General features: G+C 28.9%; 1 protein-coding gene across 1 annotated transcript; it reads right to left on the reverse strand.

Annotated features, from left to right (window-relative positions):
- Nucleotides 1-920: 920 nt before the first annotated feature.
- Nucleotides 921-20,205, reverse strand: LOC145311773 (very long chain fatty acid elongase 7-like). The gene is made up of 9 exons (XM_080150761.1): nucleotides 19,921-20,205; nucleotides 14,881-14,970; nucleotides 12,452-12,567; nucleotides 11,960-12,006; nucleotides 9,623-9,786; nucleotides 8,383-8,508; nucleotides 3,656-3,746; nucleotides 3,383-3,452; nucleotides 921-2,973 (listed from the first exon to the last, which is right to left on the reverse strand). Exons 1-9 carry the CDS (start codon nucleotides 20,001-20,003, stop codon nucleotides 2,885-2,887), a joined length of 876 nt encoding a protein of 291 aa, XP_080006887.1. The 5' UTR covers nucleotides 20,004-20,205; the 3' UTR covers nucleotides 921-2,884.
- Nucleotides 20,206-21,615: the final 1,410 nt, after the last annotated feature.

The raw sequence follows: 21,615 nt of genomic DNA on the forward strand, positions 1-21,615 counted from the left end.
AATGTTATAAATTTTGAAATTAAACTACGTGGCCTAGAAACAAAATTATAAGCTTATTTTTGTCATAAATTTAGATTGCCAGTAACTAATTATATTTTTAAAATAAAAATACCCATTTTTATAGTAAAAATCATTAAAAAAAATTAAGTTTAACTTGCGTTGTACCGAGTGTACTGTAGCCAATCAGAAGGCTGTATCAGCTAAGCAACCAATCACAGCCGAGCTTGTCTTAATTTCCCCCTTTATTTCCGCTATGATTTTCGTTTACAAATGCAATTTAAATCGAATTTTTTTTTATAGATTTTGATTATGAAATTGGTGTTTTTATTGTAAAAATGTAATCAGTTACCGGTAATCTAAGTTTCTGACAAAGATAAGGTTATAATTTTATGTCTAGGTGACGTAATTTAATATTGTTTTTTCTTTTATTAGCATTGGAAATCTTTTAAAATTTTCATTGTACATAAAATGCTAATTTGAAATGCCTACAACGTTTTTGCTGTTGAAGCTGAAGGCTTTAAATTTGGGGTATTGGGTCTACGTGTGGCAGTCTTTCAGCAGTTAAAGCGGGGTATTTCTTGCAGGCGTCCTTTAAGGAGCTTTAGAAGTTCACCAAACAGATTGACATGTTCAACTGACATGCGGCTGCAGATCCCTAATTTCTCTTTTCTATATTCATTTTAACAAAAGTATAACTCTACCGGACGGTTAAAACCATTTCGAAGATTTTTCCTATGCGTTGTAGAATTTCAAAAGGTCTTGCTTTTCTTGTCGTAATAGTGAGTGCATTTAATTTACAAAGACTCATTTAAATTTTACAAATTTACTCATTTGTTCTTTCTAAACTTTATATGGATACAGTTCTAAATCTATATTAATAAGATCATCTTAACTATGCTTAACTATGCTAGAAAAAAATATTTAAAATCAACAATGAAAATTTATTTAAAAATTTTGAAGTGGTAAAACTGTCAACATATTTAGAATCAGAACAGAACAGCAAACAATCATTAACACAAATACCAGTTTTCTACAAACATAACACAAAATTTATGAACTGGACACATGTTAAAATTGATTATTAAGGATTTTTAATTAATCTTTTTTCAGATGATCAGTTTCATAAGTTGATCCAAGCCTATTCCTTTTCTATTAACGTGTTCATGGACAACTAAAAAACTAATTGACTCAATAATAATACAGGATTATATATTTGTAACATCAATAATAGGTAAATGATTTTTCATCAAACAAAAAAAAATGTGAATATGTTTGCTATGTACATTTGTATAATTGTTTATCTGCAAACCAGAGAGAATAAAAATAAGCTTTTCTGTAAACAATCCGGGGTTTATACAAAACAACAACAACAAAGATTACTGCAAATTTTTGTCTCTTCTATAATGTGTAATATAAGATAACTTAAATTAAAAATTAAGAGAGGCAAAAATCAAAATTAAAAATTATAAAGAAATATTTAATCATATTGACCCTTCTTTGAACTGTATTCTTTCAAAATATTTTAAAAGGAAGGCAATAGTTAGATTTGCTAAAAATGGGGTAAGATTTAAGTTATTCACTTACAACAGTTTTTAATGCTAAGAAAATGAAGAAAGAAAATAATTATTATATTTTTAATTTATATAAATTTCAGTTTATAAAAGTGCAAAAAATTGTTGTTTTTTCAGCTACTTTTGACAATGCTCATCAAGAGTTAGAAACTGTTTAAATACAAACAACAAAATTCAAAACAATTGCAACAATATGAATATATGATTATACCAACAAATGAGGGATAGGTAAATGGAAATTTTTTATATTTTTTATGAATCGAAAAAAAAGTTATTAGACCCCCTCCTTACATAAAACAAATAAGAAATGCATTTTGTGTCTCAAATATGAAAAATAATTTTCCAATGACTTATACCTGAATTCATATACCGAATTCTTTGTGTTTCGCCAATAAAACAATTTTTTTTAGCAAATTTTATCATAAATTTTTTCCTCAAATTTTTTTTATGATTTTAGTCTTTTTGAGATAAAAACCAATAAATTGAAAATTCATTAACTTTTTTTCTGTACTTGCTTTATTTAATGTTTTGTAAAAATACATTTGCAATAAAATGCAACCCAAATTTTACGTAATTTTAATTTACACTTTTAACTAAAGGAAACATATTTTTACATTTTAAATATAACTATTTCACTTTATTGTGCTGATTTTAAAATGATTTAATACTAAATATGTAGTTTGTTTGTTTGTTAGGTCTGCAAGAAAAATGCCACAGTTGCAAAAAATAACACCGATATTCATTAATTGATTTTCTTTCAAAAAAAAATAATATTTAAAATTTTTGTTGAGGTAAGGTTTACCATTAAAACTTCAAATACTTTTAATTTTAAATCTTGATTTTGTGTTCTGGTAAGTTTAAATACAATATTAAATATAATTCTAGATTTTAAAATAATAAATGCTTTTAATTTAATTTTTTTCAAATTTAATACTTCCATTTTAGTTTTGAATTAAAAAAAATCCTAAAATGGATTACTAACAGTATTTGAGTATGGAATGAAGTATATTTGGCAAGAAAGAATATTTTTGAGGTTCACTTTTAAAGAAAAAGTTTACAAACAATATTGAATTATTATAAATTGAAACTACAATCTATAAAATGAACCCGAGTCACAACAAGACAAAGCTTAAGACTTACCCATCCCTTGATTTTTTAGTATCAAAAGTTACAAAAATAAATTTTAAAGCTCATATTGTTTAAGCTCTAATTAAATCTAAATTTAAGCCTCTGAGATTTTTAAACACTTTTGTAACTTTTATTAGTAGTAAATCAGGGCTAATAAGACTCCAACTAACAGTTAAACATTCAAGTTATTCGGCCTTGATGGGCTTGACGCCGTTGGCATTGATGTCGGTGGTGACAACGTCCTTCTTCACCTTCTGGCCCTTCTTGATGTAGGCCTGCACCAAGATATGAAATTAATGCATATGAATATTTACGGGTATAAGGGTATACGGCTATGAGGTGAAGGACCAAGAGTCTGGCCTTGAGTTGACGAGTTGACTGTTCAGGCCAGGTGCAATTCACCCATGCGACATTAGCATTAGCAATGTATATCAAAATGCTAATTTTAAATTTGCTCTCAGAACAAATAGCTAATGCCGAATTTAGAAACTTGTCCTATCAATCTTGTCAAACTTGTCCTGGTGGAAAAACATCCACTGTACTTTTACCGGATGTAACAATAACAGTCCCCTAATATTATATACTTTTTTATCCTTTATCTCATGTATTGTTTTACAAAATATGAGAAAAAATTTAGCAGAAAAATTTGGAAAACCCGTTTTAAAAATATTGTTAATTTCATTCCTGAATGTAGAAGTGGAGGAACATGACAAAGAACATACCGCCGTGGAACAGAATAACATAGCTGAACACCTAAATATTACAATATTTAAGCTTTTAGTGTAAGTAAGATAGAGATATGTGATTTTTGTTTTTAATTTTTTTAAATATACAGGTTTTAGAAACATAAAAAATACGCATATTTATCAATTCAAAAGTGAATAAAAACATATTCCTAAAAATTAAATTTTATTAATTTCAAAAATTAAAGTAGATTTCGTAATTATTTTTTTTACCTTGGGGAAGTTGCAGTCGTTCTGGAAGAGTGGCAGAGTAGCATGGATAAAGAAGGTCACAAACTGGACCAACTGCAAGGTAGTCAGGTATCTAGATAAATAAATAAATAAACAGATAGATATTCATATAAAGATTAATTTTTAGATAAACATATATACTGATAGTTATAAAGGTATTTGAATTCATAAAGACATCGAAGAGTTTTCCCATAAAGTGCCTATTCGAGCAAAGAGTCTTATTTTTGAAATAAATTTAGAATAAGAATCGGTGTTGGGGAGTTTTTTTATTTTCATTTGTTTGTTTATCACTTTAGGTTAGGTTAAAGGCACATTAAGGTCAGGCATCAATTTCACCAAGTTAGATAGAGGGGAAATTAAATCTAGAAATAGAATAGAAATTGTTGTAAGCTTTGCCATTTGCAGATCAGTTATTTTTAATTAATCTATAATGCATAAAACAATAATGAAAAATGCTTTTCATTCATTATAAAAAAAATGTTTTGCTTGAAAAAAAAGCTCTTATGAAATAAAAAGAATATTATTGTTGAGGAATGTGCTGACCAAAAATATAATTACTGCATTTCGTGCATTTTTTGTGCTGTGTCTTTTTCTGGTTTTATTACTGTAACTTATCAGTGGACCAAAAAAAATATCCACCCCCACCCCCAATCTTAAATTTTTAATCCAACGTGCTTTTGTCCCGTGTAGATTCTTTGAGCCATCTCTTACACTTACTTATTACCTATTATATAATGACAATTAAATATACGCTTTTTCAGAAAAGTTTTATTGTGGTTCCGGGTTCACATTCGATTGAAGTGAAATTACCGTTCCGTTTTCTTCAAAGAATAATTCTTAGTTTTGTCTAATATTTTCAAAGAAAAAATTTATTTTTGTCTTTCTGTTTAGTTTGTCTTTCACTAAATAGTTAGAAAGTGTTTCTTTATATATTATGAACCTTTATATTATTTACAATGGAATTGGCCGCAAAAAAAATTATAGCCACATCCTACCGACAAATGCATGAAGATAGTTAATGAAATACTGTGCTTTCATACATAATTATCTTTAAGTTTTCTTTATCTAGATATTTCTTTATGAGGTCCGTATATATTTCTAATATTTATTGAACTAATCCCAAAGGTTTTATAATATTAATAACGTTTTCTTATTCGTTGGCTTAATAACATTGTGCACAAAAGATTTTTTTGCTCTTTATTTCTTCAGGTTCTGTCTAAATTTTCTTCAATGTATGCTTTATTTAATCGTTAATTAACAAGGATGACAACATCCATAAAAGCGAAGCACTGAAACGGTAGGACAAATGGACATTAACACGTGTATAGTGTCAGAACTGAATAATCAGAATATAAATGTATAAGAGTCGAAGCAAAATTGTAAGTAAATTTGTTGAAAAACTGCTTTATACAGGATAATGTTTATGAACATACTTACATTTTTAGGACTTGATTATAGAGTTGCTTCGCTTATAACATTATACTTTGTTGTCCCAGGAATCAATATACCAAAAATCAGATCAATCGGATGATTAGCACACATAAAAATTTGTTGTTAAAAAAGTAAAAAATCAACATGTTTAAAATGGACGTACGGACATTTTGGTAATGATTATAGAGTTGCTACGCTTTCTAAATCGTACCTAACTATTAAAGGTATCACCATACAAAATTTGAAATCGATAGGACAATTCTAATATGCCTAAACGAAAAAAGCTATCTGTTACGGACGGACGGACGGACGGACCGACCCTAATTATAGAAAAGCTTCGCTTTTAAAAATGTAAATCAAATATAAGTAAAGAAGTTGTATCAACTTTTTTGCTTTTTATTTAAGATAGCTAGCCAGTCCTTTCAGTAAGTAGTAGATGTAAAATTTTTCATAGAATTCAGATATGCAATCGGTTTTTTTGTAGACCTCTTATTTTTTAAGTAATTTAAGTTTTTTAAAAAAATAATTAAGTCGGTTTTAAGGTACTAAAACGCAACAAAATAAAAGAAGAAAATGGCCAGTATGAACAAAAATAGTAAGATCTTTAATTTGACACCTTACTTTTAAAATTCTGTTAAGTAATTATTGAAAAAATCTATTTTTTTAACCTCGGTTTAATAAAAACTTTAGACCTAAATATTTTCTCAAACAGACATAAAAAACATGGGTTCATATATACCTTTAGAATCAGAAAAATATTACGAATCTATTCTAAGCAAAATTGAAAAAGTTTTATAAAACTATAATAAAAAAAATAAGTTTATTTTAAGAATCATAATTTTCGGCTTTAAAGGGTTAGCTTAAACCAAACCTGAAAAAAACCTAAACAAAAGACAATGCAATGTAGCAGATATTTTTTAAACACAAGAAACAATAATATATTTTTAACTGCATTGTTTTGAAGTTTATAAACAGACTGATGCATATTTGTTCATAATTTTTCATTCTTTACATGTTCTTAAATGTCACTATATTTATTGTAGTATCTATTGTATATATTGTATGAACGTTCTCCTTTTTTTCTGGCAATTCTATAGGTTAATTTTATAGATTAAGCTTCCCGATTCGTCAATTTTTGCGATTTGTGATTGGCTAGTTTAGTAGTTACAATTCTTAAAATAACTTTTTTATTTTTTCTATTTTTTATTACAATTTTTTTAAACTTTTTCAATTTTGCTTACAATGGATTCATATTATTTTTCTCATTCTAATGGTATATATGAACCCATATTTTTTATGTCTGTATGAGAAAATATTTAGGTTTAATGTTTTGATTAAACCGAGGTTAAAAAAATAGATTTTTTCAACAATTACTCAACAGAATTTTAAAAGTAAGGTGTCAAATTAAAGATCTTACTATTTTTGTTTATACTGGCTATTTTCTTCTTTTATTTTGTTGCGTTTTAGTACCTTAAAACCGACTTAATTATTTTTTAAAAAAACTTAAATTACTTAAAAAATAAGAGGTCTACAAAAAAAACCGATTGCATATCTGAATTCTATGAAAAATTTTACATCTACTACTTACTAAAAGGACCGGCTAGCTATCTTAAATAAAAAGCAAAAAAGTTGATACAACTTCTTTATTATTTAAAACTAAAGGCAATTTAAAAGTCCAGTTTTATTTAGCTAATTGCATTCATTCAAAAACTGCTTTCTTTCACTATCTTCAACTCTCTTAATTTTAAAGTATGAATTTTTTATTGTTCTCTAAATAATAAAGTTCACGTGAAATAATAATTGAAAAGATAAGGATGTTGTATTTAGAAATAATAATATTTTTGACAGTTTTGAAGTACGTCAAATTGTTTCAAATGTTTAAAAAGTACTAGGTAAAGTCTTTAAGATGTTTTAAATGTTCTTTAATGCTTCGTAAATTCCTTTAAATATTGAATATTTAATGTTTGTAAAACTGACTTCTAAATCTCTTAACTTCTTAATATTTCAGAAAATTCTTTGAATTGGTAGCTTATTTTCTTCTTCTCAAAAACTAAAAACTAATGTTAAGTATGCATATTTTAAAATGTATGTAAATTCAGCTAGCTTACTTAGGTAATAATTTACATAATAAAATTGTCCTCTTTAAAACAAAAGATTGCTACAGAAATAAAGTATTATATCATCAAAAGTAGAAAACACTCATAATTAATTGGCACGTTTTTATTCTCTTTGTTATCAAAGTATGTTGAACTTTCAATGTCAAAAACTGAAAGATAAGAGTTAGCCGAATGCACAACCTGATAAATAAAGAACAAGGAAATATAAAACCCTCGGGGCAACCTAAACTGGAATTACCCTATAATTTCTCATTTTACTTTTAGATAATCTAAATAGAAATATTTATAGTTTCACCTAACTTTGTAGCCAGAAAGTTAAAATCCTAAATTAGGAAAACTTACCAATAAGGTAAAATCAATGGCTAGTCTAATTTTAGCAAACCTTGTGGTGAATTTAGAAATAAAAAAAATCTTCCAATTTATCAATACAAAAAAAAAAATATTAATAGTGATATCGAAAAGCATATTGATTATAAGCTTTTTGAAACATGCTTTGCATGAAAGAAGTGTTTTCTGATAAGCAAAGTTCTGAAATTCCTTATGTCTAATAGATTATGTACATATTAAAAGAAGATAAAAAGGCAGTTGTCAGCATTGCCAATAATATTTATTTGGAAAAATATTAAACGCATAAATTTGTAATATATTTGTATAATGCGAATTAAAGTACAACACGGTTAAAATGTCTTTTTTTCATATTTGTGTTTTTATCAATATAATTTCTTATCGCTAAGACAGAAGTAATAAAAAGATATCATGAAAAAGCTTGCAAAAAAACGCGCAAAATATATCATACATATTTTAATAGAATAACAAATATGTGTCTTTTTTAACCTTACATCCGGATATAAAGTTTAGTCGAACTTTGCATAACGTCAAATATTGAACTTTATTCGCCTTCCAAATTTAAAAGACTTGCCCTAGGTTAATCAATGTGAAAAGCCCCTGCGTGGCCAAAATCAATCTTAGACTTTAATTAAACAATAAAAATTTAATTTGGAATACTTTTAGACACGTGTAAACTTAAAATTTTCACTTTTTTAATTTACTCATGTACTTCATGTACTTATTTTCTATACTTTTTTGGTTTATTCATTGACAAAACCTAGACGAAATATTTTATTCAGCTGTAGTTTACCTCCCTTTTATTTGATTATTTACCTTTTCCACCAAAGATATTTCTGGAACCTAGGACCAAAAGCTGATAGGAAATAGTAGAAATACATGACAACATGGACGCCCATGTTCAAGAATCCACAGAAGGTTGTGTGACCGCCTCCAACAAATCTAAAATAATTTTGATTACAAGTTGGATGACATTTTTGTGTGTCACGTATGATTAGAAAAGTACGATGTTCACAGAGTATTCGAGTTTTACCTAGTCCAGGGACTAGGGAATGTAATTCAGACAAACAATTCTAAGTGAAAATTTTCCCTCAACCCTCTTCCCTTATTTCTCCCCCCCCCCTTCTTACCCACTTCCCTTCGGCTACATAATATTTAACAACAACAAACTATTTTATTTTCGCCAATTTCAAATAAAATTAATTGACTGAAAAGCGGCTCCTGATCTAGTCAAAAGAGAATTGCTTATGAAATAATCCATATTTGTCTTTTTTGTTTTTAGAATGGTTAGTTTTTCCTTTTTTATGTATATTTAAAAGCCTCAAAGGGGAAAAAACGTAAGCAAGAAATGACGTCCATTTTTTTTTTTTTTTTGAGGGGGGTGGAGATAAAGGTGTGTTCAACTCCAAATCCCACCAAATTGTAATTATCTCCTCTATTGAGATTTTACCCCCCCCCCCTTCAACTATAGAAACGTACTAACTAATAAATGATGACTATAGTAGCAACCTAAATTGAGTTCAAAATTTCCCCTGTTACAATATCCACGTATGTTAAATCCATTGCAATGGTATCTTAAATTAATTTTAACCCTACTAAACAAATTTGGTATTATTTGCCTTAAAGTGACTGTGAACGAGAAAATTTCTCATCAGATTATCAAACCATTACCCTAGGTAACTCCATTTCACTTTTCAATAAAATCTAAAATGCAGCCGTTTTTGAGAAAATTAGATTTGAAAATTTCAAGTTCAATTTTCATCCACTAGGACAAGAAAAGCAAATATTATTTATTTAAAATTTTGAACAACTTTTAGAAACAAATTTAGAAACAAAAACGTTTAGATTTTTTCTGTTTTTTCCTTTTTCCCTCCCAAAATACCAAACAATTAAGGAATTAATCTTGGATATTTTGTTAATAGGACGTTTTTGGTTGATCAGTGTAGTGAAAGTTGCTTAGAAACTGTTAAGATTTGATAAACAGATGAGAAACTTTTAAGTTCACACTCCCTTTAACATTTACAAATTTTACATTTCCCCTCGCTGTCCAACGTACCTGATACCCCACCAGGCAGTGAAGGGCATGATACCATGGTGTACCACGTGCAGGGTGGACAGGTGACCAAATTTCTTGCGCAGGACAAAGAAGAGTGAATCCAGGTAGTCAATGTATTTACTGAAGAAGTACCACCAGGTCATGTCCAGAGCATCGTATCCATCCTACAATTTATTGTAAGATTAATATGTATAATCTAATGGGCAAAATCCAATAAATAGCCTATTAGGGCTTTCTTAGCCTTACACTGATATAGAAGAAAATGAAATACTTGGGAAACAATAACTCCTATATTAGACTAAAAATATTGATATGATTTGACCCCATTATTGGTTTTCTTCAGTAACAAAATTTGAATAAAAGGGCCAATTTATCTCATCCTTATAACAAACTAGGATCGAACTGCAGTAGTAAATAAAAATGGGAATATAATAATTACATATCTAACAGCTATAAATTCTCTAATACTGCAAATACTATATGAACAAAAATGACTTACTCAATAATCATTAAAAAATTTATAATGAAGATATAAATTGAATTTTAAATCAATGTTTATAATAATGTTATTAATATATTATTACTGCCATAAAAATACCGTTTTTATATTAATACGAAGATAGTTACTTGTAATCTGTGTTAGTTTTTTAGTAAGCTTATTATGGGCATTGCGGTAGATCCTTTTAGGCTTGATCACAAAGTCAGGGTTTTTCCCAATCTCAGTAAGTTATACCAATGAGAATACTTTTAAATAAAGGCTAAATAAAAATAAAATGTACAATATTATATTTATCGTACTCTAGTTTAAGGTTATAAAGTAAAGGTACTGGATGACTGTACTTATGATAATTATAGGGTATAAAAAACAGGGCAAATAAAAGGATGACAACTTTTATGTATATTTTTTTTAGCATTACTTACTTCAAAAAAAGAAATTTAATGGTGTATTTCTGACCACCCTTTAAAAAAAGAAATTATATTTATTGATAATAAATTATAGAGCTCATCCAAAACTAACAAATAAATATTTCATGAAGGGTTATGATTGCTTACCCTGTAGATAAATTAATTATTTTCAATTGGTTGATGGTATATAGAGAAAATTATATATCTATACACAACAAACAATTATAGAATTATTATCTTGCACAAAAGTTGGTTGGGAGTTAGAACACATCTCTCTTCTCTTTAAAAGGATAATTTATGTTTCCTCTTCCCCTATATAATTTTGTTAAATCCATTTGATATTAAAGAATAGAAGCCTATATATACTAGACATGAGTCCTTTCTTAATCCTAATGACCCTTTTTTAAGTGGAATAAAACTGTTTTAAACAATACATTACAATAAAAAAAAATTAAACTTGAATTTTAGAACTTACAAAATTTTAATATACAGTAACATCTTCATATTTCTATACATGTCATAAATGAAAAAGTACACCATAAATAATACTTATTTCATTCATATATAGGTTATATCATAATTGACAAGATCAATTATATCCACGAAGTAACGAAGTTAAATTGTAATAAACTGCTAAGAGCAATGAAAAAATAGTCTCTGTTAAAATTATGGCCATTGCTTTAGAGGCAACATGTTGACCTAAGCCAAAGGGAAAAACAAGAAAAAGTTCTGGTTATTAATATATGAATTTTCTATAGGTTAATAGAAATAAAATGATGCTGTGTGTGAAAGACAGACAATAACGATAGAGCAACTGTGTATCTAGCCTTTGTAATCTATCATATTTAGTGCACAAATTATAAGAGATATGAATGTACTAGGTATTCAACACATTACCTAATTGAATTATTTTGTTGGTTATGAAACCATTACTCCATTTTTATTAATTCATAACTAAAGTATTTCTTAACAAATAAACAAAAAATAAAAAAAGTAGTTTTTGTATTCGAAATATTATCAAGACAATAAAAAAAAGTATGTTAAATTAAATTATACTAACATTTGCACATACCTGGATTTTTAATAATAAAGGCATATAGATTGTTGTTATTGTGTATTGGGAATGAAAATAGGTTAAGTTTTGGTAATATTAGACCTGAATTAATACCAGAAATCTCAAGGGATAAGACAATGGACAATAAATTTATGTACATACCAAATAATGATAAACAAAATTAGCCCTCCTTGAGATTGAAATTAGTAGTTTAGAATTTAAGACACTGCGAGTAAACAAACCAAATTAAAATCCTATAGAAGTACTAATAGTTTTAAAGCCAACAAAGAAGGAAACTGATTATATAACTTTGGGTACTATTGAAATAAGCAGTCTCCCCCCCCCCCCCCCACCACCTCCCCTCCCTCCCTGCTTACCTGTGTTTCACTGTAATCGACTGGTTGGCACAACCAATTGTATTTTCCTGAAAAAGAAAATATTATATAATTATGTTGATTTGTATGAGTTTCATAACAGAATATCATATGTTTCAGTTTTTTTTATTTAAATCCAATTGTTTTCTTGTCTTTGTGCCTTAATAAACCCATAATAGATACTTTTGTTAATAAATAGGCAATAAAACTAAAAAAAATGGTCTACTTTCAAAAGTTAGACTTTGCCTCTTATTTTACTGACCTTAATAGTAAGAAAAATAATAGAAAACATTTTTCTTTTCTATTAAGTAACCTTACATTCCACTCTATCTTTCTGAGAAGCAGCTTATAATGTCTAATAAAAAATGACGTTATACAATAACAATGACAAATGACTGGCCAGTATACATTTTGCCATTAATCAATTATAATGTATACTGTCCTATCATTGGTCATTTGCAATTTTTTATTAGGCACTATAAGCTGCTTTGTTACCTGATAGCCAGAACCTTGCAGCCTTTTGAAATATCCAGAAAGAAAATATTGTTTGAAACAGGTTGTAAACAATCATAATGTTTTTTATGTCATACGCCTCTCTGTTCTTCATAAACCTAAAATATTTACATAGTTATTAGAAAAGGATGCATTCACCAGGAAAGCTTCTCTATAGTTTGGTTTTCAGGGATTAAGCAATAAGAGGGAAAGATAGTAAAATAAAAGTTAGCTTTAGATTTGAACGAAATTTAATAAAAAAATTTATCGTTGATCATGTTTATAATTTACTATAAATTTATTTATTTGAACACAGTAATAGTGTCTGACTGATTATGACGTAACAAAAAAAAATAGCCAATGAGAGGCCACTATAAATTTTACCATTGGTCAATAACGGCCTCTCATTGGCTAATTTTTTATGTTACGTCATAATCAGTCAGACACTATTACTGTGTTCTATTTATTTGCTTGATTTGGTTGTATAGTTATGAAAAATATTATTTATCTGTTTACTTTTTAATCAATATTTTAGGATAAAAGTATTTTGATATAAGTACTTTTTAACACAGCATTGTTAGGCAAACATCTTTAAATATACGTTTTTGTAGATAGATTACAAAGATGAACAAGATCAATTAGGTGTACTAGTAGCGGACCAATAACAGCTAACATCATCTCAAAGGAAAATTGAAATTTACCCTAAAATTCTCTTGCTAAACCTCAACTAAAAGTGCTTTCTAAAACAATAATAGTACATTCAAAACTATTACCATGTTTAAACACCTATTTTTAATTTACAAAAAGAGTTTTAATTCTTGAAAATTTTGTATATTGATTCCTCTGCCCCTAAAACCTAAAGTTTATTGGACATTATAACAAGCCAATAAATAATAAAATCTTTTATCAGAATATTGTTTTTAGATCGGCATATTTTTAGATAAATATAACAGTAAAGTATATATTTCAAATCTGTTTTAGCTATTTGCTTTCTAATTTCTAAATACAATTAAACAAGTATAAAATTGTTGGAAAGCCATGCTAGATTAAAACAATTTGCACATCATCTTAAAATTTTACTTGTGTCATTCTTGCAAAGTAGGAAACTTTTGTTGAAAAGAAATATCTTCCAAGAATTTAGTAGTTATATAGTAGGTAATTTAGTATAATAATATTTAAGCAGTAAAGATATATAAGTCATTATTGTTTATTGATAGTGTAAATTATAATTTAGACATTCTAGTATTGTTTTAAATGCCTTTAAATCTAATTTACTGTTTTTAAACTTTTGTATGATTGCTTTTGCTATGTTACTTAATGCTAAAATAATTTGTAGGTATACTTTTTATCAACAAAGGAAGCTAGTAAAGTAGCGGCACAGATTATGACGTAAAAAAATAACCAAGGAGAGGCCAGTATACACTATAATTGACCAATGGTAAAATTTATAGTGGCCTCTCATTGGTTAATTTTTCTTTGACGTCATAATCTGTGCCGCCACTTTTACTAGCTTCTCAACAAAGAGGTCGGTCTTTTTGATCACTTTATACGACTAGAAAACATACTGTATATACACAAGCCAACGAACTGTTACATCAATCATAAAGGTATATGGCAAAAGTTTTAAAAGATTTTAACAATTTTTTACAATACAAATGAATAGCACATGTCTTTAATGAGAATAGAAAGCACTGAATATCTGTCCTTTCATATTATTTTTTCCTGCTATAGTTAATCCCACTATTATCTCAGAAAATGTATAAGTAAGCTGACTAGCGTTTTTCTTTTGCAAAAAAAATACTAATCTGTATTTTTCTTAGATACTTTCTAATATACATTAAATGATTTATGGATAAAATGAACATTCTCATAACATAATAGTAAAGCATACAGGAAGCAAGTGTTGGCCATGGAATAAACATGGATAGATAGATAGATCGAGAGAGAGAGAGAGAGAGAGAGAGAGAGAGAGAGAGAGAGAGAGAGAGAGAGAGAGAGAGAGAGAGAGAAAGAGAGAGAGGGAGAGAGAGAGAGAGAGAGAGAGAGAGAGAGAGAGATAAATATAAATATATAGAAAGAAAGATAGATAGATAAATAACTATACCTGGGACCCAATATTCTCATAACATAATAGTAAAGCATGTCAGCCATGGTGATCACATAAATATATTAATAGATAGATAACTATACCTGGGACCCCATATTCTCATTACAGCATAGTAAAACATACAAGAAGCAAGTGTTGGCTATGGTGACCACATGAATAGATAGATAGTTACATAAATAAATTAATAGATAGATAACTATACCTGGGACCCCATATTCTCGTAATATAATAGTAAAGCATACAGAAAGCCATGAAATACACATGAATAGATAGATAGATCGAGAGATCGAGAGAGAGAGATAAATAGATAGATAGATAACTTTACCTGGGACCCCATATTCTCATAACATAATAGTAAAGCATACAAGAAGCAAGTGTTGGCCATGGTGACCACATAAACGGCCAATCGTCAACCCTGAAAATATAAAAGAATATTAAAATAAAAAAAATTTAGGTCCTCCGAAATCTAAGATTTAACAGTAGAATAGCTATCATTTGCTACATAGTACATATACCTATGTAGTTAATAGGGTAGTGTTCTTCACATAAAAAATATAATTGTCGAATCAAATAATTATCAAACGCTTTGATAAAGTCTTATTGAAAAATAATTTAGCTGAAAATATTTTTTTATTTGCTAATAATGTTCTAACTTCTTTATGAAATTAATTTATCTACCACTAACCTATCCTTTAATTCATATCTTGTAAGTTTAAGGTAGAAATTAATCCTTAAACTACGCCAAAGTTTCCTGTAGTAAAGTTATTTCATCAAACCTAAAACTATTCTTTAAGTGGCAACTTCAGTTGTCCATTTCAAATAAAATATATTGAAGTAATATAATCTTGTTTAACAGCGAAGATTTTCTACAAGAATAATGCATTGAAGTTATATAATTATGTCTAAATTCGAAGCTTTCCTACAAGTAGAGTCGGTCCTTTCAAAAAGAGTAGCTCTGATCGTCGTTAATTGAAACATGTTGGTATTTTCTTAACAATTTCAAACTGTGCATTATGATTCATGTAAGAGAGATAAGTAAAATTTAGAAGGCAGCAGCTGGACGCAAGTCAATAATCCGCAGCTTAGCCTCACTTTTGGGACAATTTTTATCTGCAGCTGAAAACTTAAAGCAACCAAAGCCAATTTATTTGTTTAGGAAAACTGCAGCCGGGCAAACTTTTTTTAAAGCTGCAAATTCTTTGAAATGGATATTGTCAATATTTTTCTGTTATCATAACAATTAAAGCAATGATTCAGAAATTGTACTATTTCCAAATATTAAACATTTTATCTCTAATTTGATTCCTTTTTCATGAAGCAGGACGTATTAATTAAATTATCCCAAATGAATTCAGCTGCATTAGAAAATAGTATTCTTATCATTTTTATTTTTGACAATAGCAACATTGATTAACAATTAAGTTGATAATCAAATTAGCTTTAAAATTTTTTATTTTAAATGAAGTTTTACTGAAAAGAACTATTAAATTGGATAAGTCATTTTGCAAGATTTTATATTCAGATTTAGATTTTAATTCAGCCGATTAAATAGGCTGCGGCTGAATTAAAATTTAGTATATGTGGCTGAGAGTGGCTGCGGCTTGGAATTAATTTTTCCTTCAAGCTACCCAGTTTTCTTCAACCCTTGTGGCCAAATTTTTAGAGACTGAATAATTTGATAAAATAATTAATAAAAATGTTCATATTAGACCCTTTTATATAAAATTTTCATTATAAATTTCGGGTAATTAATCGAATTCCAGGATACTTAATCATACTTTTAGATTATAATAAAATATATTGCTTTACATAAACAAAGTAAGTTGGAAGTCAAATAGATATGGATTTTTAAAAAGTAATAAGCATTTTTTAAAGCGTTAAAAATATGGTTCATTGATGCAAGACAACAACAAAATAAGTCATAAATTTGCTGTGTGACAAATCAAGAAAATATCTCAAATATTAAAATTTATTAATATATAGGCATAAAAGTTCTTGGATTGAAAAATTTACGTATTAGATTAAAAAAATAGTACAAACTTTACGCGCAACACTTACTTAATGGTTTGAAACAAGCAATAGTAAAATGCAAAAAAATAATATTCGCACAGAAACACCTACACTTTTAGCTTAAGGCGATTTGCATATATTTCCTCAAAGCAACAAAAAAAATATTGTAAATGAAAGCAACATTTTTTTTAATATTTTAATGCAAAGAACTAATTAAAGTAGAGTCATTGAGTTTTATTGATTTGGACGATTTTCCTTAAAGAGCATATCGGGCATTAAACCCACCCCTTCTTGACTTTAGAAAAAATAATAAAAATAAGAAGGGATTCAAATAGGGGACGTTCAGGAATGGGAGAAGGGCAAAAATAACATTAAGATCATACTGGATGAACGAGGTGACCAATAAATGAGGTCCATGTTAGCAACCTAAATTGACGACAAATTTTACCCTGTCAATATGTCCACGTATATTCTTTATCTATTACTAGCGGATACGCCCCTAGAGGCCTCTAGGGGCACCTGAGGAGGAGAGAGTCGGATTTAATAACCCAGTTTCTTATTTTAGATTTTAAAAGAAAAAGTAAAAAAAATTGGAGGGGGGGGGGTTTCATTTTTTTGGGGGGGGTGGGTTGGGGGTGTCCCAGCCCCCAAGAAAATAGTTATAAACCTTCCCGGGACCTATGAGAAGCTACCCTGTAAAGGAGAACCCGATCGGTTCAGCGGTTAGCGAGATCCTTCGGTACAGACAGATACACAGACACACATACAAACATCCTGTTACTTTAGTATAAGGATTATGAATGTTCTATAGAAAAATGAAACTTTTTATTTTTAATTTGCTGAATGAAATAAACATACAATTCGAAGACGTCATTAAATACGATATGATGCAACTGTAGCAAGACTTTAAAATTAAATATTTAAGAAATGTTATCGGTAAGTTGCTATGGTTAGCGAAGACAGGATTTTACTGGATTTTCTGCGCTTTTACTTGTGGTACAGAAATCATATATGCGTTACGGGTGGACAGTTTAGGATTAATTCTAAATACATTTCACATTTTAAGGCCATTTTAATTCTATACTATATCTAAAAAGTTTCCAGAAATTATTACTACAATTTCCTATAAGAATGCAATTATTGACATCAATGAAATCATGTTTTAACTTAGGATACAATGTCAACAGGTCAATAATATGTCAATTATTATCACTCTTATTTATTAATTTAATATTCAAAGTCGACATTTCAAATAAATCTACAAAGGGATTCTAGGTTGACAAGGTTCTTAATATGAAAATCCTAGTAATAAAGAGAGGGGTAGGTTTCTAGTAGAATCCGTAGAGGTGTGTGTTTTAAGGCTTAAAAGTAGTAGTAGAACGATAATATTCACTAAATATGTGTATTTCTTATTGAAAAGAACTATAGACAAAAAAATTTAAAAAGTTAACATAAATTTTTATCGTTCTACTACTGTTTTTTACACATAACCTTTACTGATTTTACCAGAAACCTACCCCTCTCTTTATGATACTTATATCTTAACCATTCAAACAGTCAAGTTAAATGCTAGTTTAAAAGTGTATGTCAAATAATGCGCTAGATACGGCCACATTTTATCAATTTTAAATAGTCTTGGAAAGGCATTTCGAAAGAAAGTTCATAATGTTTGTATATTGGCTATTGAATTAAAATTAAATCTGAAATTGACAAATTAAGGAAGAGAAGGGAAATAATTCAACCCGCCTAACTGTAACAGGTGTTTGGTTTAGGTTTAAGAAAAAAACATCTTATCCTCCTCATTTATTCTTTTCCTTTATCTCTTTTCCTTACCACTTCACATCTGCTCTGTAACTTTCATTGTTTGTTCGTCCATGCAGGACGTTAAAGGTTTTATTAAGTGGGGTAAAATTAGGTGTTTCGAAGGTTTAAGTTATCTATGTAATGCATCTTTTAAAATTTTTAGTCTAGGACGTCTATGTGTCTATTCAAGATTTCTGTGCTTTGCTACTTATGGATGTTGTTATCATCCTTGTTTTTTTTTGTAAATAAAGACCTAAATACATTCAGTTAAATTTTAAAATGAACTTATGAAATGCCCAAAGTTTCATTTATTCAGAAACATGATCAACATATTTATTTATTTATATTTTATTTATATTACAGGTTAAAGAATCACAGGACTGCAAAGTAATTTGGCCAGGTGGAGGTTAGCCTTTTGTTTCCTCTCCCCCCCCCCCCTCTGATTTTTAAAGATTACGCTTTTAGAGATTTATCCTTAAAATATTTTGTAAAATACGTAATCTACAATCTACATACCATATACCAACCAAGGCCCCTAAAAACTTGTTTAGATATTTACCTTCGATTAAAAGAACGGGGGAAAGGTTTTTGTTGAGCTTTAAGATAATCTTTTCACAACTATGTATTTAAAAAAAATTGTATAATTATTGAGTCAATGCCGAGCTTTGAAAATAAATTTGTCATATTTGAATAGTGTCATGCTAGAGACGTTAACAAATGCATGACAGGCCATTTTCAATCTTACTTTAATGTAATAGCTCTAATAATAATTTGTGCATCTGTCATAATGTAATTTTATGAATTTTTATCCAAATAAATTAGAAGTCTTGTTAACATATCAAATTTATGTGGTTTCAATTCAGACAGGAAGCTGTTTACAATATTTTTTGTTCACGGTATGTTATGAATTATATATGTTTTAATAAAAATAATAATATTGATAATTCAAAATCATTTTGAATCTTGGCAGCGACATATATTTAGGATCATTTACAGATAACTAAAATAATACCATCCCCATCCCTTCCATTTTTAATATATATAGCCTCTGCTCTATTAACACTACAGGGCTCTCCTGACCCTTACATAACCTAACCTACCCTTATGCCAAAATATAGGTTAGATAATTTTTTTTGCTTTGAAAAATTAACTATATGATCTACAGTTTAACACAATAAATCTATAGAACACAATACATAAATGTAAAAAGGACATCAATATAGCAATTTAACAAATAACTGTCAATTATTCGTAAAAATTTACAATAGGTAATCGTATAACTTAACCGGCACGAAAAAAAACATGTCATAAAATGTTACTTACTTACAAACGAACTGACAGTCGGTCAAAGTTATAAAGTAGCCGTACTACTAAACTATCTTGGTAAAAAAGCTACGTAAACTTTCAAGGTCAAAAACCATGTTAAAATATATCTAACCATATGATATCACGCATAAGAATGTCCATTTAAATGCATGTATGTATAGTCTAACTTACTCTATAAAGTTTTACATAATAGTAATAAAAAAGGAAATAAATAAATGTATCTTACCTTTTATCTCTGAGATCAACAAAAACGTAGTCATAATTTTCTTTTATCCTTGTGAATAAGGATATTTGGTCACTTGAATTCATTTTGATTGTGTGTGTGTGTATGAGTGTACGTTGTTGAGTGTGCTAGCGCTGACACTATATAACAACAACTATCCTTATCAGCACCAACCAACAGAGCTACGCTACTCTCACCCTCCTAGAGAGAGACTGTGATGAAGAACTGTGTATGTAGGTGTGCATATACATACACACACACACGCACGCCACGAGTGTGGGGACAACAGGGATGAGGTGGAGTTGGAAGGCTCGCCACGAAATGGATTATGGAAGGAAGAAAGAGGGCCTCGCGTCTCAATATTTTCTCTCTTCATTTATTTGTCATAAATAATAGAATTAAAATGAAATGCCCAAACATTTTTAAATCTGTCAAGTAGTTAACTCGTATGCTAGTTGTCGGTGGGATTGGTTCGAGTCTCGGCACTCACTTTAAAAGACTTTTAAATTAATATACTTATTATTGTTTTATCAGATATAAGCTAATGTAAAGTAGTAAAAGAAGAAAGCATTAGTCAATTAACAGGTGCTAAATCACTAACAAACCAAAAACAATATATAAAAGTGAAGTTTGTCTTTGGGTATTAATTCACCAAATACCTGGGTGTTAAGTCAGTAAAAGGGGAGAGGGTTAAGGGGTTATGGACAAAATCTACTTTTGAGTTAATAAAAACTTTACAAAATGCAAATAATTTGTCTATTATCATTTTACAAAAAGAAATCTTTCTCTATTTTTTCTATCTCCCCAAAACTCTTTAAAGTGAATTAGACAGGGGGTTCTTTCTGTACATGCCCACAGTGTAAAAAATGAAAGTACATAATGTTAGGTGTCTTTTTTTTGAGCGCAGTTTTTGTACAATTATGTATCATATTGTTGTCATACGTACGTTGTTGAATATGATAATTTAATATTCTAGTATCATTTAAATATATGAAGCTGAAGAAAAAGTACTATCCTATACTATTAAATACAACTAGCGGCTTTGCCCCTAGCTTCTAGGGGCTTTGCCCCATGAGGTATAATTACATCTTCTATCACTTACCCAGCGGAAAAAAATGCGAATGAATTGCAAATTTTTGCGAACACATTGGCGAATTCGTAAAATTCTTTTTAAAATATTTTTAATTGGGGGGGAGGGATTTTTTCGTTTTTTGGGGGGGATTGTGGGTGTCCCACCCCGCAAGAAAATAGCCTTAAACCACTAAATGACCAGTGGGTATATTCCCTGAAAAGTAGAATCCGATCGGTTCAGTGGTTACCGAGATCTTAAGGGACGGACGGACAAACATCAAGCTACTTTGTATTATAGATAGTAAGCTTTTTTTGTCTGTAGCGAAGGTTTATAACTATTTCGGGGGAGGGTAAATCCACCCTCCCAAGATAATTCGCCCCTAAAAATAAATTACTTACAAAAAGTTATTCTATGTAATTTTAATCTTTAAAACTTAAATTTGAAGGGGGCGGGGCGGGTCGATTCCCCCCTTACATTCCAAATGCCCCAAGAAATCTTAGGGCTTAGACGCTTTTTGTAATATAAAACAATAGAAATAGAAGAGTAGAAGAATATTCTGAACCCTTTTTTCGTCAAATCTAAGAGAGAACATTCCTAGCAGACAAAAGTATTGTTTACTTTCGACT

This window comes from Acartia tonsa, chromosome 2 (assembly GCF_053477335.1).
Source record: "Acartia tonsa isolate MP-2025a chromosome 2, ASM5347733v1, whole genome shotgun sequence".
Lineage (NCBI taxonomy): Eukaryota > Metazoa > Arthropoda > Copepoda > Calanoida > Acartiidae > Acartia > Acartia tonsa.